Below are 17,167 nucleotides of genomic sequence, written 5' to 3'. Positions count from 1 at the left end.
CAGTTTCTATAGAGAAGTAATGGGACGCCTAATGTGCACGCGTGGCTGTGTAAATCAGCATGTCCTGTCCTCATAGAGAAGCATTGTATCAATGAATTCACTATCTTCATGTATATAACACTCTCAGAAATTATAGAAATTAATTACATTATTTTTTTACAAATGTAAACTATTTCCCTTTAAGTTTAAAAACAATAGTCTTTGACACACCTATTCACTGACACCGATTGTTACAGAGTTTTAATGGCACACACAAACACACTGGCTCATACCCACTAACACTGAGTGACACAAACACACACACTGACACCGATTGTTACAGAGTTTCAATGGCACACACAAACACACTGGCTCATACCCAGTAACACTGAGTGACACAAACACACACACTGACACCGATTGTTACAAAGTTTCAATGGCACACACTAACACACTGGCTCATACCCAGTAACACTGAGTGACACAAACACACACACTGACACCGATTGTTACAGAGTTTCAATGGCACACACAAACACACTGGCTCATACCCACTAACACTGAGTGACACAAACACACACACTGACACCGATTGTTACAGAGTTTCAATGGCACACACAAACACACTGGCTCATACCCAGTAACACTGAGTGACACAAACACACACACTGACACCGATTGTTACAAAGTTTCAATGGCACACACTAACACACTGGCTCATACCCACTAACACTGAGTGACACAAACACACACACTGACACCGATTGTTACAGAGTTTGAATGGCACACACTAACACACTGGCTCATACCCACTAACACTGAGTGACACAAACACACACACTGACACTGATTGTTACAGAGTTTGAATGGCACACACTAACACACTGGCTCATACCCACTAACACTGAGTGACACAAACACACACACTGACACCGATTGTTACAGAGTTTCAATGGCACACACAAACACACTGGCTCATACCCACTAACACTGAGTGACACAAACACACACACTGACACCGATTGTTACAGAGTTTCAATTGCACACACAAACACACTGGCTCATACCCACTAACACTGAGTGACACAAACACACACACTGACACCGATTGTTACAGAGTTTGAATGGCACACACTAACACACTGGCTTATACCCACTAACACTGAGTGACACAAACACACACACTGACACCGATTGTTACAGAGTTTCAATGGCACACACAAACACATTGGCTCATACCCACTAACACTGAGTGACACAAACACACACACTGACACCGATTGTTACAGAGTTTCAATGGCACACACTAACACACTGGCTCATACCCACTAACACTGAGTGACACAAACACACACACTGACACCGATTGTTACAGAGTTTCAATGGCACACACAAACACACTGGCTCATACCCACTAACACTGAGTGACACAAACACACACACTGACACCGATTGTTACAGAGTTTGAATGGCACACACTAACACACTGGCTCATACCCACTAACACTGAGTGACACAAACACACACACTGACACCGATTGTTACAGAGTTTCAATGGCACACACAAACACACTGGCTCATACCCACTAACACTGAGTGACACAAACACACACACTGACACCGATTGTTACAGAGTTTCAATGGCACACACAAACACACTGGCTCATACCCAGTAACACTGAGTGACACAAACACACACACTGACACCGATTGTTACAGAGTTTCAATGGCACACACTAACACACTGGCTCATACCCACTAACACTGAGTGACACAAACACACACACTGACACCGATTGTTACGGAGTTTCAATGGCACACACTAACACACTGGCTCATACCCACTAACACTGAGTGACACAAACACACACACTGACACCGATTTTAACAGAGTTTCAATGGCACACACAAACACACTGGCTCATACCCACTAACACTGAGTGACACAAACACACACACTGACACCGATTGTTACAGAGTTTCAATGGCACACACAAACACACTGGCTCATACCCACTAACACTGAGTGACACAAACACACACACTGACACCGATTGTTACAGAGTTTCAATGGCACAGACTAACACACTGGCTCATACCCACTAACACTGAGTGACACAAACACACACACACTGACACCGATTGTTACGGAGTTTCAATGGCACACACAAACACACTGGCTCATACCCACTAACACTGAGTGACACAAACACACACACTGACACCGATTGTTACAGAGTTTCAATGGCACACACAAACACACTGGCTCATACCCACTAACACTGAGTGACACAAACACACACTGACACCGATTGTTACGGAGTTTCAATGGCACACACCAACACACTGGCTCATACCCACTAACACTGAGTGACACAAACACACACACTGACACCGATTGTTACAGAGTTTCAATGGCACACACAAACACACTGGCTCATACCCACTAACACTGAGTGACACAAACACACACACTGACACCGATTGTTACAGAGTTTCAATGGCACACACAAACACACTGGCTCATACCCAGTAACACTGAGTGACACAAACACACACACTGACACCGATTGTTACAAAGTTTCAATGGCACACACAAACACACTGGCTCATACCCAGTAACACTGAGTGACACAAACACACACACTGACACCGATTGTTACAGAGTTTCAATGGCACACACTAACACACTGGCTCATACCCACTAACACTGAGTGACACAAATACACACACTGACACCGATTGTTACAGAGTTTCAATGGCACACACTAACACACTGGCTCATACCCAGTAACACTGAGTGACACAAACACACACACTGACACCGATTGTTACAAAGTTTCAATGGCACACACAAACACACTGGCTCATACCCACTAACACTGAGTGACACAAACACACACACTGACACCGATTGTTACAGAGTTTCAATGGCACACACAAACACACTGGCTCATACCCAGTAACACTGAGTGACACAAACACACACACTGACACCGATTGTTACAGAGTTTCAATGGCACACACTAACACACTGGCTCATACCCACTAACACTGAGTGACACAAACACACACACTGACACCGATTGTTACAGAGTTTCAATGGCACACACAAACACACTGGCTCATACCCACTAACACTGAGTGACACAAACACACACACTGACACCGATTGTTACAGAGTTTCAATGGCACACACAAACACACTGGCTCATACCCAGTAACACTGAGTGACACAAACACACACTGACACCGATTGTTACAAAGTTTCAATGGCACACACTAACACACTGGCTCATACCCACTAACACTGAGTGACACAAACACACACACTGACACCGATTGTTACAAAGTTTCAATGGCACACACAAACACACTGGCTCATACCCACTAACACTGAGTGACACAAACACACACACTGACACCGATTGTTACAGAGTTTCAATGGCACACACAAACACACTGGCTCATACCCAGTAACACTGAGTGACACAAACACACACACTGACACCGATTGTTACAGAGTTTCAATGGCACACACTAACACACTGGCTCATACCCACTAACACTGAGTGACACAAACACACACACTGACACCGATTGTTACAAAGTTTCAATGGCACACACTAACACACTGGCTCATACCCACTAACACTGAGTGACACAAACACACACACTGACACCGATTGTTACAGAGTTTCAATGGCACACACAAACACACTGGCTCATACCCAGTAACACTGAGTGACACAAACACACACACTGACACCGTTTGTTACAGAGTTTCAATGGCACACACTAACACACTGGCTCATACCCACTAACACTGAGTGACACAAACACACACACTGACACCGATTGTTACAGAGTTTCAATGGCACACACAAACACACTGGCTCATACCCAGTAACACTGAGTGACACAAACACACACACTGACACCGATTGTTACAGAGTTTCAATGGCACACACTAACACACTGGCTCATACCCACTAACACTGAGTGACACAAACACACACACTGACACCGATTGTTACAGAGTTTCAATGGCACACACAAACACACTGGCTCATACCCACTAACACTGAGTGACACAAACACACACACTGACACCGATTGTTACAAAGTTTCAATGGCACACACTAACACACTGGCTCATACCCACTAACACTGAGTGGCACAAACACACACACTGACACCGATTGTTACAAAGTTTCAATGGCACACACTAACACACTGGCTCATACCCACTAACACTGAGTGACACAAACACACACACTGACACCGATTGTTACAGAGTTTCAATGGCACACACAAACACACTGGCTCATACCCAGTAACACTGAGTGACACAAACACACACACTGACACCGATTGTTACAAAGTTTCAATGGCACACACTAACACACTGGCTCATACCCACTAACACTGAGTGACACAAACACACACACTGACACCGATTGTTACAAAGTTTCAATGGCACACACTAACACACTGGCTCATACCCACTAACACTGAGTGACACAAACACACACACTGACACCGATTGTTACAGAGTTTTAATGGCACACACAAACACACTGGCTCATACCCACTAACACTGAGTGACACAAACACACACACTGACACCGATTGTTACAGAGTTTCAATGGCACACACTAACACACTGGCTCATACCCACTAACACTGAGTGACACAAACACACACACTGACACCGATTGTTACAGAGTTTCAATGGCACACACAAACACACTGGCTCATACCCACTAACACTGAGTGACACAAACACACACACTGACACCGATTGTTACAGAGTTTTAATGGCACACACATTGTATCGGGTGGTTGTACCCTGTGCGGGCACGAGGTGGCGCTGTGGTACTGCAGCACGCGGTGAGACTTGCAGCTGGGAGGGCGCGGCGGGGGCGGGGTTTGCAGGTGAGGGGGCGCGGTCTGCAGGTGAGGGGCGCGGCGGGGGCGCGGTTTGCAGGTGAGGGGGCGGGGTTGCCCGGTCAGTGGGCGGGGCCGGCCCGGGTTGTGCTGCGCTGGCTACGTTGGGAGCCTCACTCTCGCTCTCCATGGCTGAGCGCGCGGTCTGTGAGTCCCAGCTGCGGGGCCGCTGTTGGCTCCTCAGGGGGCGGAGGGTGTACGATGTGACGGACTTTGTGAGGATTCACCCCGGGGGGGAGACTCTGCTCCGGGACAGGACCGGGACCGACATCCAAGCCGACCTGGAGGGGCCCCCACACCGGCACTCAGACAATGCCCTGCGCTGGCTGGAGCAGTATTATATCGGGGACCTGGAGCAAGGGGGCCCCGGGGGCCACACACAGGGAGCAGCCAGTCCGCAGGTAACAACAGCTTCGCTGGGAGTGTGAGAGAGAGAGAGAGTGTGCTGGGAGAGAGAGAGAGAGAGTGCTGGGAGGGAGAGAGAGAGAGAGAGTGCTGGGAGAGAGAGAGAGTGCTGGGAGAGAGAGAGAGAGAGAGAGAGTGTGTGCTGAGAGAGAGAGAGAGTGCTGGGAGAGAGAGAGAGAGTGTGCTGAGAGAGAGAGAGAGTGCTGGGAGAGAGAGAGAGAGTGTGCTGGGAGAGAGAGAGTGTGCTGGGAGAGAGAGAGAGAGAGTGTGTGCTGAGAGAGAGAGAGAGTGCTGGGAGAGAGAGAGAGAGAGTGCTGGGAGAGAGAGAGAGAGTGTGCTGAGAGAGAGAGAGAGTGCTGGGAGAGAGAGAGAGAGAGTGCTGAGAGAGAGAGAGAGTGCTGGGAGAGAGAGAGAGTGTGCTGGGAGAGAGAGTGTGCTGGGAGTGTGAGAGAGAGAGTGTGCTGGGAGAGAGAGTGTGCTGGGAGGGAGAGAGAGAGAGAGAGTGCTGGGAGAGAGAGAGAGTGCTGGGAGAGAGAGAGAGTGCTGGGAGAGAGAGAGAGAGAGTGTGTGCTGAGAGAGAGAGAGAGAGTGCTGGGAGAGAGAGAGAGAGTGTGCTGGGAGAGAGAGAGAGAGTGTGCTGGGAGAGAGAGAGAGAGAGAGTGTGCTGGGAGAGAGAGAGAGAGAGAGTGTGCTGGGAGAGAGAGAGAGAGTGTGTGCTGGGAGAGAGAGAGAGAGTGTGTGCTGGGAGAGAGAGAGAGAGAGAGAGAGAGTGTGCTGGGAGAGAGAGAGAGAGAGAGAGTGTGTGCTGGGAGAGAGAGAGAGAGAGAGAGTGTGCTGGGAGAGAGAGAGAGTGTGCTGGGAGAGAGAGAGAGTGTGCTGGGAGAGAGAGAGAGAGAGTGTGCTGGGAGAGAGAGAGAGAGAGTGTGCTGGGAGAGAGAGAGAGAGAGTGTGCTGGGAGAGAGAGAGAGTGTGCTGGGAGAGAGAGAGAGTGTGCTGGGAGAGAGAGAGAGTGTGCTGGGAGAGAGAGTGTGCTGGGAGAGAGAGAGAGTGTGCTGGGAGAGAGAGAGAGTGTGCTGGGAGAGAGAGAGAGTGTGCTGGGAGAGAGAGAGAGTGTGCTGGGAGAGAGAGTGTGTGTGCTGGGAGAGAGAGTGTGTGTGCTGGGAGAGAGAGAGAGAGAGTGTGCTGGGAGAGAGAGAGAGAGAGAGAGTGTGCTGGGAGAGAGAGAGAGAGAGTGTGCTGGGAGAGAGAGAGAGAGTGTGCTGGGAGAGAGAGAGAGAGTGTGCTGGGAGAGAGAGAGTGTGTGCTGGGAGAGAGAGAGAGTGTGCTGGGAGAGAGAGAGAGTGCTGGGAGAGAGAGAGAGAGTGCTGGGAGAGAGAGAGAGTGCTGGGAGAGAGAGAGAGTGCTGGGAGAGGGAGAGAGAGAGTGCTGGGAGAGGGAGAGAGAGAGTGCTGGGAGAGGGAGAGAGAGAGTGAGTACTGGGGGAGAGAGAGAGTGTGATAGTGACTGCTAGGTGTGTTACAGGTAGGTTATACTGTGATAGGGACTGCTAGGTGTGTTACAGGTAGGTTACAGTGTGATAGGGACTGCTAGGTGTGTTACAGGTAGGTTATACTGTGATAGGGACTGCTAGGTGTGTTACAGGTAGGTTACAGTGTGATAGGGACTGCTAGGTGTGTTACAGGTAGGTTATACTGTGATAGGGACTGCTAGGTGTGTTACAGGTAGGTTATACTGTGATAGTGACTGCTAGGTGTGTTACAGGTAGGTTACAGTGTGATAGTGACTGCTAGGTGTGTTACAGGTAGGTTATACTGTGATAGTGACTGCTAGTTGTGTTACAGGTAGGCTATACTGTGATAGTGACTGCTAGGTATGTTACAGGTAGGTTATACTGTGATAGTGACTGCTAGGTGTGTTACAGGTAGGTTATACCGTGATAGTGACTGCTAGGTGTGTTACAGGTATGTTATACTGTGATAGTGACTGCTAGGTGTGTTACAGGTAGGTTACAGTGTGATAGTGACTGCTAGGTGTGTTACAGGTAGGTTATACTGTGATAGTGACTGCTAGGTGTGTTACAGGTAGGTTATACTGTGATAGTGACTGCTAGTTGTGTTACAGGTAGGTTATACTGTGATAGTGACTGCTAGGTATGTTACAGGTAGGTTACAGTGTGATAGTGACTGCTAGGTATGTTACAGGTAGGTTATAGTGTGATAGTGACTGCTAGGTGTGTTACAGGTAGGTTATACTGTGATAGTGACTGCTAGGTATGTTACAGGTAGGTTGCAGTGTGATAGTGACTGCTAGGTGTGTTACAGGTAGGTTGCAGTGTGATAGTGACTGCTAGGTGTGTTACAGGTAGGTTGCAGTGTGATAGTGACTGCTAGGTGTGTTACAGGTAGGTTGCAGTGTGATAGTGACTGCTAGGTGTGTTACAGGTAGGTTGCAGTGTGATAGTGACTGCTAGGTGTGTTACAGGTAGGTTGCAGTATGATAGTGACTGCTAGGTGTGTTACAGGTAGGTTGCAGTGTGATAGTGACTGCTAGGTGTGTTACAGGTAGGTTGCAGTGTGATAGTGACTGCTAGGTGTGTTACAGGTAGGTTGCAGTGTGATAGTGACTGCTAGGTGTGTTACAGGTAGGTTGCAGTGTGATAGTGACTGCTAGGTGTGTTACAGGTAGGTTGCAGTGTGATAGTGACTGCTAGGTGTGTTACAGGTAGGTTACAGTGTGATAGTGACTGCTAGGTGTGTTACAGGTAGGTTGCAGTGTGATAGTGACTGCTAGGTGTGTTACAGGTAGGTTGCAGTGTGATAGTGACTGCTAGGTGTGTTACAGGTAGGTTGCAGTGTGATAGTGACTGCTAGGTGTGTTACAGGTAGATTACAGTGTGATAGTGACTGCTAGGTGTGTTACAGGTAGGTTGCAGTGTGATAGTGACTGCTAGGTGTGTTACAGGTAGGTTGCAGTGTGATAGTGACTGCTAGGTGTGTTACAGGTAGGTTACAGTGTGATAGTGACTGCTAGGTGTGTTACAGGTAGGTTGCAGTATGATGGTATTGGAGAGATAAGGGGCTGTGGGGGGAGGGGGGGGCACTGTGCTAATGATAAATGGGTGAGTGTTGTCTATCAGTAAGAATGTATTTAATGAATCAAATCATTTCCTGTTGGTCTGTCCTTGTACGTGTGTTGTGATGTCAGCAGGGCGGTGGGCTTCTCATTGGTCAGTAAGTCGGGCACCATACAATGAATTTAGCAAAATGTGAGCTGTCGGGGGGAGACTTAGCAAAGTATTGCGGACACTTTCCTGTTACGTCTGTGTTTTTAGTGAATTTGTGGCATAATTTAGTAAATCTGTTGCGCTATAGCAGTCTCTATTTAATATACACAATTTAAAAGTCATGGGATTTGCCATGAAGTGAAAGGTCACTTTTTGAATCCCTTTAATAAACACAATTAACATAATGACAGATTTTAACCGTCGCTGATTAATATGTGACAATGTATGTGATTGCTACATGGCGTCTGTGTGTAACCATGGAACATGATGTGTATTCTGATTGGAGTATGGCTAGAAATGAACGTGGAGATCCACAGATCGCACGGCATCACTTTCACAAACTATCTGAAGGTTTACTGGAAGCCAGGCTGGCTGTGGATGGCGTGAGTGGAGGAATGTGTATTGTGAACGCAGACGCCTGCAGTCCATCCTCAGTAGGAGTAAGGCATTCGCCGGACTACAATGAATGGACTCTGTCTGAGAGGATAATGGCCTTGCAGTCCGTAGGCTGAGATAGAGGTCACATAGTGCTGCTGTGTTTCAGGGTGTGATGCCACCATGAACATGCCAGAGGCAGCAAGTGAATTGTATGCTGCACACTGACACCCTGTATACACTGCATGGGGAATAATGGACACGCTGCATTGCACACTGACACCCTGTGTACACTGCATGTGGACTAATGGACATACACTGTATACACTGCATGGTAAATAATGGACACACGCTGCATTGCACGCTGACACCCTGTATACACTGCATGTGGAATAATGGACACACACTGCATTGCACACTGACGCACTGTATACACTGCAGGTAAATAATGGACACCCGCTGCGTTGCACACTGACGCACTGTATACACTGCATGTGGAATAATGGACACACACTGCATTGCACACTGACACCCTGTATATACTGCATGTGGAATAATGGACACACACTGCATTGCACACTGACACCCTGTATACACTGCATGTGGAATAATGGACACACACTGCATTGCACACTGACGCACTGTATACACTGCATGGGGAGTAATGGACACACACTGCATTGCACACTGACACCCTGTATACACTGCATGTGGAATAATGGACACACACTGCATTGCACACTGACACACTGTATACACTGCATGTGGAATAATGGACACACACTGCATTGCACACTGACGCACTCTATACACTGCATGGTAAATAATGGACACACGCTGCATTGCACACTGACACCCTGTGTACACTGCATGTGGAATAATGGACACACGCTGCATTGCACACTGACACCCTGTGTACACTGCATGTGGAATAATGGACACACGCTGCATTGCACACTGATACACTGCATGTGGAATAATGGACACACTGACGCACTGTATACACTGCATGTGGAATAATGGACACAGTGACGCACTGAGTGAATATAAATGTTTGGAATTACCTCCTAAATGGTTGTGTGTGAATTTCCGGTTTGCTGGTGGACATGTTTTGACCCAATACATTTCCCTGTCACAAGTTAAGGATTGTTTTGTATTGTATCTGCACGTTATTGTTTGTGTTTACTGACTCCATCTGCTATCTGCACCCATTATTTCCCAATTCATAATAAAAATCAATGTAGCCATGCCGCCTCACTCCTTATCAATGTACGCACACGGCTCGGCCACTGACCGCACTGAGTGAGCGGAGTTACAAAGTAACTTAGAGTGTTAGAGGCAGAGGACGCCCGGAAGACTAGTCAGGATAACACAGTAAAGGAGTTTAAGCATGCGTGGGATAGGCATAAGGCTATCCTAACTATAAGATAAGGCCAGGGACTAATGAAAGTATTTAGAAAACTGGGCAGACTAGATGGGCCGAATGGTTCTTATCTGCCGTCACATTCTTTTCTTTTTTTTTTCTTTGTTTGTTTTTTAATAAATTACAAAAAGACAAACATATCACATAGACAAGGAAGATGCCACAACAAGAAAAAAATAGGCATCTAGCCCGGAGCTAACATGCAATACAGTTACACACGTAGTTTAAGGCATAAAATATCAAATTACATTGTTAAATTCTATAATGGCAAAAAATAGCCATAACCACATCTACACAAGAAGACAAAGATGGGCTAATAAACAAAACACACACAATTGGTCTTACATGGGGAGGGAAAAAAAAATAAAAAATTAAATCACCCGTGAATAGAGTATTTTTAATATCTAAAAAAAGGTTCGGAGAGCTCTTAAGGAGCAGTCCTAATCCTATTTTAAGACCAGCTTGACAGAAATTGATATGTCTGTTGCCCAAATTCCAGCCCGTTACCAGTCTGTAATGTCTACAATAAATTTAGAATAAAACTCACGAAGTCTCACATTATGAAAATTGTTACTCAAAAGTAAGCCCCTCTCCATCTCCAGTTGGTATCATAGTTGTATTTTAAGTTGGCCTTTTTTTGGGATCTCCATATTTTTCCAAAATCTAGCAATTAGAGTTTTGGTTGCCATTAAACAGTGGACCAGAATCAATTTTAAGTTACCTTGTATTTCTGAGCCCAAAAGATGGAGTAGTGCAAGATCCGCTTTAAGCTCAGGGCGTATACCTCCAATTCTAAACATAAGATCAAATATAATATTCCAAAGAGGTTTCATTCTGGGACAAGTCCACCAGATATGGAGAAAGGTCCCATCAGGGTGAAAGCAACGCCAACAATTTGAGGGAATGGGGATGGATATTTTTGAAAGTCTTACAGGGACCAAATACCATCTAAACATAATTTTTGTGAAAGTCTCAAGAATATTCAGATTACGTATGTGTTTCCTTGTCACCAGAAATGCTTTACACCAATTATTGTAAGGCATGGAGATACCCAAGTATTGTTCCCATTTAATTAAAGCTTTAGGTATATCCGGGACCCCCGTGAGTTTTATCAAATCTGTCGCAAGAGAGAATACCTTCTTTACATCTGAGCCAGAAAAGATCTTCCTGAACAGATTTCCCTTATCGACAGCCAAATAAATAATATGAACTTTAAGAAAACTCTTAAGACGGAGGTAGCTAAATATCTCTTTAGAGGTTAAATCCAGCTCCGTCTTAAGGTCTTCAAAACTTTTCATATGCGGACCAATAAAGAGATCTTTTATCTTATAGTTACCCTTTTTATACCAGTGCCGTAGATTTATCTCTACCATAAGCTGTTCTAAAGAACGTATAGTGAGATTTTCACTGAGTTTTTTCTTAATTTTCAAGGTATTTTTTAAATATGACCATTCTTTAAGTGTTTGAGATAAGGACAGAACAGAGTGGACTGAGAAATCATTTAATCTTTATTCTGGCTTTCTTCCCTCCATCTGCCGTCACATTCTATGTTTCTATGTACTGTCTCCAGCCGGGATGTGGATTAATGAGAACAAAACATATCAAATCCATACAGGCTGCATTAGTGACTGTCCCTTTAACACACGGCATTCCCATTATCAGCAAACCATGGCTGAGCTGCTGCTTTCGTTTTTAGAGGTTTGTGCTGTGTACTTAGTCAGCCGGTCATGTCTCTGGTCATCAGTTCATAGTCTGATCAGCTTAGTCACTGGTCCTCGAGCTGCCTTCTACACACAGGTTACAGAACAGTAAAACCTGGTTTAGGAAAATACATGGATTCACCGTAAACCATGAGCCCAAACCCTACAACGGCTTTCGTTATTTCTCCAATAAAGCCATGCTATGTGATTTTTGTGTGGTTGGGGTTCGTGTAAGTTTGGGTTTTCCTTTAATCTCAGGGCTGAGATTAGTGGGAGTTACACTCCTGGGTGGCAGCTCCAATTGATCTTGGACTCGCTGGGGCACAGATGTCATTTTTCTGCTTGAAATTAGGGGTCCGCATTATGGGAAATAATAGCACAGATTGTGTCAAATTGTTTGCAGTGCGTGAACTTAACACAACTGACAACAGGCAGAACATCAAATGTGAACATGGTGGCATTGAGTTACACGCATCCGTTTTAATTGTCTCAGTGTCTAAGACCCAGAGCTGAAGGTGTATTGCATTCATTCTGCGTGTAATGTCAGGAAACCCGTCATAGCATTTAAAGTAAACATGGAACACATGGAACTGGGCCAGGTTTGGGAAGCCTTCACAAGACTGCAACGACTAATGGGCCACGTGAAGCCATAATAGCTGAATCCAGGAGGTCAGGACCCTCAACGAGAATAAAGGCAGCAATGTAAACAAAGGCCCAGTAGGAAAGGGTAGACAGGAGTACTACTGGACCTTATTATTAGACCTTAACATTAGACAGAAATAGGACTTATCAGTGTATAACTATCCTAATACAGGATAAGTCAAGGCTAGGTCTGGTACTCAGGAATACTGGACAGGATAAGTCAAGGTCAGGGAGGTAGCTGGGTCCGGTACTCAGGAATATTGGACAGGATAAGTCAAGGTCAGGGAGGTAGCTGGGTCCGGTACTCAGGAATATTGGACAGGATAAGTCAAGGTCAGGGAGGTAGCTGGGTCCGGTACTCAGGAATATTGGACAGGATAAGTCAAGGTCCGGAACGTAGCCGGGTCCGGTACGCAGGAATACTGGACAGGATAAGTCAAGGTCAGGGAGGTAGCTGGGTCCAGTACGCAGGAATACTGGACAGGATAAGTCAAGGTCAGGGAGGTAGCTGGGTCCAGTACGCAGGAATACTGGACAGGATAAGTCAAGGTCAGGGACGTAGCCTGGTCCGGTAAGCAGAAATACTGGACAGGATAAGTCAAGGTCAGGGAGGTAGCTGGGTCCGGTACTCAGGAATATTGGACAGGATAAGTCAAGGTCAGGGAGGTAGCTGGGTCCGGTACTCAGGAATATTGGACAGGATAAGTCAAGGTCAGGGAGGTAGCTGGGTCCGGTACTCAGGAATATTGGACAGGATAAGTCAAGGTCCGGAACGTAGCCGGGTCCGGTACGCAGGAATACTGGACAGGATAAGTCAAGGTCAGGGAGGTAGCTGGGTCCGGTACGCAGGAATACTGGACAGGATAAGTCAAGGTCAGGGAGGTAGCTGGGTCCAGTACGCAGGAATACTGGACAGGATAAGTCAAGGTCAGGGACGTAGCCTGGTCCGGTAAGCAGAAATACTGGACAGGATAAGTCAAGGTCAGGGAGGTAGTTGGGTCCGGTACTCAGGAATATTGGACAGGATAAGTCAAGGTCAGGGAGGTAGCTGGGTCCGGTACTCAGGAATATTGGACAGGATAAGTCAAGGTCTGGAACGTAGCCGGGTCCGGTACGCAGGAATACTGGACAGGATAAGTCAAGGTCAGGGAGGTAGCTGGGTCCGGTACGCAGGAATACTGAACAGGATAAGTCAAGGTCAGGGAGGTAGCTGGGTCCGGTACGCAGGAATACTGGACAGGATAAGTCAAGGTCAGGGAGGTAGCTGGGTCCGGTACGCAGGAATACTGGACAGGATAAGTCAAGGTCAGGGAGGTAGCTGGGTCCAGTACGCAGGAATACTGGACAGGATAAGTCAAGGTCAGGGAGGTAGCTGGGTCCAGTACGCAGGAATACTGGACAGGATAAGTCAAGGTCAGGGACGTAGCCTGGTCCGGTAAGCAGAAATACTGGACAGGATAAATCAAGGTCCCCCACTTCTTCCCCATTGTTCTGTTTAAAGCATGGCCCTGTCTTTTTAACAAAGAAAGTGGGAAGAACACCAACCTACGATTACCTACTACAGACAGGAAGTAATGAGCATGTTTAAAGGGACACTATAGTCACCTGAACAACTTTAGCTTAATGAAGCAGTTTTGGTGTATAGAACATGCTCCTGCAGCCTCACTGCTCAATACTCTGCCATTTAGGAGTTAAATCCCTTTGTTTATGAACCCTAGTCACACCTCCCTGCATGTGACTTGCAAAGCCTTCCATAAACACTTCCTGTAAAGAGAGCCCTATTTAGGCTTTCTTTATTGCAAGTTCTGTTTAATTAAGATTTTCTTATCCCCTGCTAGGTTAATAGCTTCCTAGACCCTGCAAGAGCCTCCTGTATGTGATTCAAGTTCAATTTAGAGATTGAGATACAATTATTTAACCCCTTAAGGACCAAACTTCTGGAATAAAAGGGAATCATGACATTTCACACATGTCCTGTGTCCTTAAGGGGTTAAGGTAAATTACATCTGTTTGAAAGTGAAACCAGTTTTTTTTTCATGCAGGCTCTGTCAATCATAGCCAGGGGAGGTGTGGCTAGGGCTACATAAACAGAAACAAAGTGATTTAACTCCTAAATAACAGTGAATTGAGCAGTGAAATTGCAGGGGAATGATCTATACACTAAAACTGCTTTATTTAGCTAAACTAATTTAGGTGACTATAGTGTTCCTTTAAAGAAATGTAAAATTTCTTACCTACATAGTTGCAAGAAAAAATACCCAAATCCTTTAAAATGATCTGTATTTACTTTACTTTAGTGTGAAATGCATTGTGATGCTGCTGTAATAATAGGGTGTAATAATATGATTTAACGCAACCAGAGCCCGCTGAATCCAATCTCTCATTTTGGTCCAACTTCACTGCGGTTAAAGCCAGGACTTGCAATGTCTTACGGTGGATTTCTTAACACGGACATTAATCAGTCTTGGAGAAAAAATCTCCAAGACTGGGTCCTCCAGTAGCACTCTAGACTGGGTCCTACAGTAGCACTCTAGACTGGGTCCTCCAGTAGCACTCTAGACTGGGTCCTCCAGTAGCACTCTAGACTGGGTCCTCCAGTAGCACTCTAGACTGGGTCCTCCAGTAGCACTCTAGACTGGGTTCCCCTTTAGCACTCTAGACTGGGTCCTCCAGTAGCACTCTAGACTGGGTCCTCCTTTAGCACTCTAGACTGGGTTCCCCTTTAGCACTCTAGACTGGGTCCCCCAGTAGCACTCTAGACTGGGTCCCCCAGTAGCACTCTAGACTGGGTCCCCCAGTAGCACTCTAGACTGGGTCCCCCAGTAGCACTCTAGACTGGGTCCCCCAGTAGCACTCTAGACTGGGTCCCCCAGTAGCACTCTAGACTGGGTCCCCCAGTAGCACTCTAGACTGGGTCCCCCAGTAGCACTCTAGACTGGGTCCCCCAGTAGCACTCTAGACTGGGTCCTCCAGTAGCACTCTAGACTGGGTCCTCCTTTAGCACTCTAGACTGGGTTCCCCTTTAGCACTCTAGACTGGGTCCCCCAGTAGCACTCTAGACTGGGTCCCCCAGTAGCACTCTAGACTGGGTCCCCCAGTAGCACTCTAGACTGGGTCCCCCAGTAGCACTCTAGACTGGGTCCCCCAGTAGCACTCTAGACTGGGTCCCCCAGTAGCACTCTAGACTGGGTCCCCCAGTAGCACTCTAGACTGGGTCCCCCAGTAGCACTCTAGACTGGGTCCCCCAGTAGCACTCTAGACTGGGTCCCCCAGTAGCACTCTAGACTGGGTCCCCCAGTAGCACTCTAGACTGGGTCCCCCAGTAGCACTCTAGACTGGGTCCCCCAGTAGCACTCTAGACTGGGTCCCCCAGTAGCACTCTAGACTGGGTCCCCCAGTAGCACTCTAGACTGGGTCCCCCAGTAGCACTCTAGACTGGGTCCCCCAGTAGCACTCTAGACTGGGTCCCCCAGTAGCACTCTAGACTGGGTCCCCCAGTAGCACTCTAGACTGGGTCCCCCAGTAGCACTCTAGACTGGGTCCCCCAGTAGCACTCTAGACTGGGTCCCCCAGTAGCACTCTATGCCTGTTCAGCACTACTTTTAAAACCTTTCCAAACCACATTATCGATCCGATCCTCAGATACCACTTCACACGTCCCAGAGAGGAGACTCCAACAGTAACAGCCAAAGTCTGTTTGTTTTATAGGGAAGGGCCCGTCAAATTCACAAATCCAATAAGTAGACTATTTTAGAGATTGACATAGCATTTCACACACAGACCATGAATGCTGGGTTACCCAGAAGGTGCAGGTATTTCTAAGCAACCCACAAACTTGCTGTTATCCGTCTTGGATATCAATATTTTACATCCCAAAGGTTCCCTACTTACTAAGCAAGTTGTATTCTAATCGATCACTTTAACCAATCGGAATACAAATATCATTTCAAAAGGTTCGTTTTCCCCAAGTCTCCCTACTGCTTTTAAAGGAACACTCCAGCATTCTAAATACATTTATTTATAGACGGCTATATTATAGTAACAGTTTAGATTATTGGGTTATTTATCTTTAATGTCATTTAATAAAACCATGGGACCATGCGTGGCAAATGGCCCTCATAGAGAACCATTGAATCCAGTAATTCCGCTCGCTTCGTGCTGGGACACAGAGTAACCACAAGAGCTCACTATCAAACTGAGCATAAAACTCCAACTTTTCTTGAAATGGGAACTTTTATAAAGAAGTGATATTCTGTTAAACCCGGAAGATCCTCGGCTGGTTTAGGGATGTAATGCCATGCAAGCAGTGATGATTTCACAGAAAGCGGTAATAGACCCTTTATAGGAATCAGTCTTATAAAACCCTGGCAATATGAGAGGAATTTCCCCAAACTACGTGCAGCTATTACA

The 17,167-nt window shown here is 46.5% G+C and overlaps 1 protein-coding gene across 1 annotated transcript in view; it reads left to right on the top strand.

Annotated features, from left to right (window-relative positions):
• The first annotated feature begins 5,027 nt into the window (after positions 1–5,027).
• The window catches only part of FA2H (fatty acid 2-hydroxylase), a 33,146-nt gene continuing 21,006 nt past the window's right edge, over positions 5,028–17,167 (top strand). The window contains exon 1 of the mRNA XM_063438632.1: positions 5,028–5,330. Within this exon, the coding sequence (XP_063294702.1) occupies positions 5,058–5,330 (273 nt within the window). The 5' untranslated portion in view covers positions 5,028–5,057. The remainder of the gene's footprint in view (positions 5,331–17,167) is intronic.

Source organism: Pelobates fuscus, chromosome 12 (assembly GCF_036172605.1).
Source record: "Pelobates fuscus isolate aPelFus1 chromosome 12, aPelFus1.pri, whole genome shotgun sequence".
In the NCBI taxonomy this organism is placed as follows: Eukaryota; Metazoa; Chordata; class Amphibia; order Anura; family Pelobatidae; genus Pelobates; species Pelobates fuscus.
Note: the sequence above shows the minus strand (reverse complement) of the source record. Positions and strands in the feature narration are given on the sequence as shown.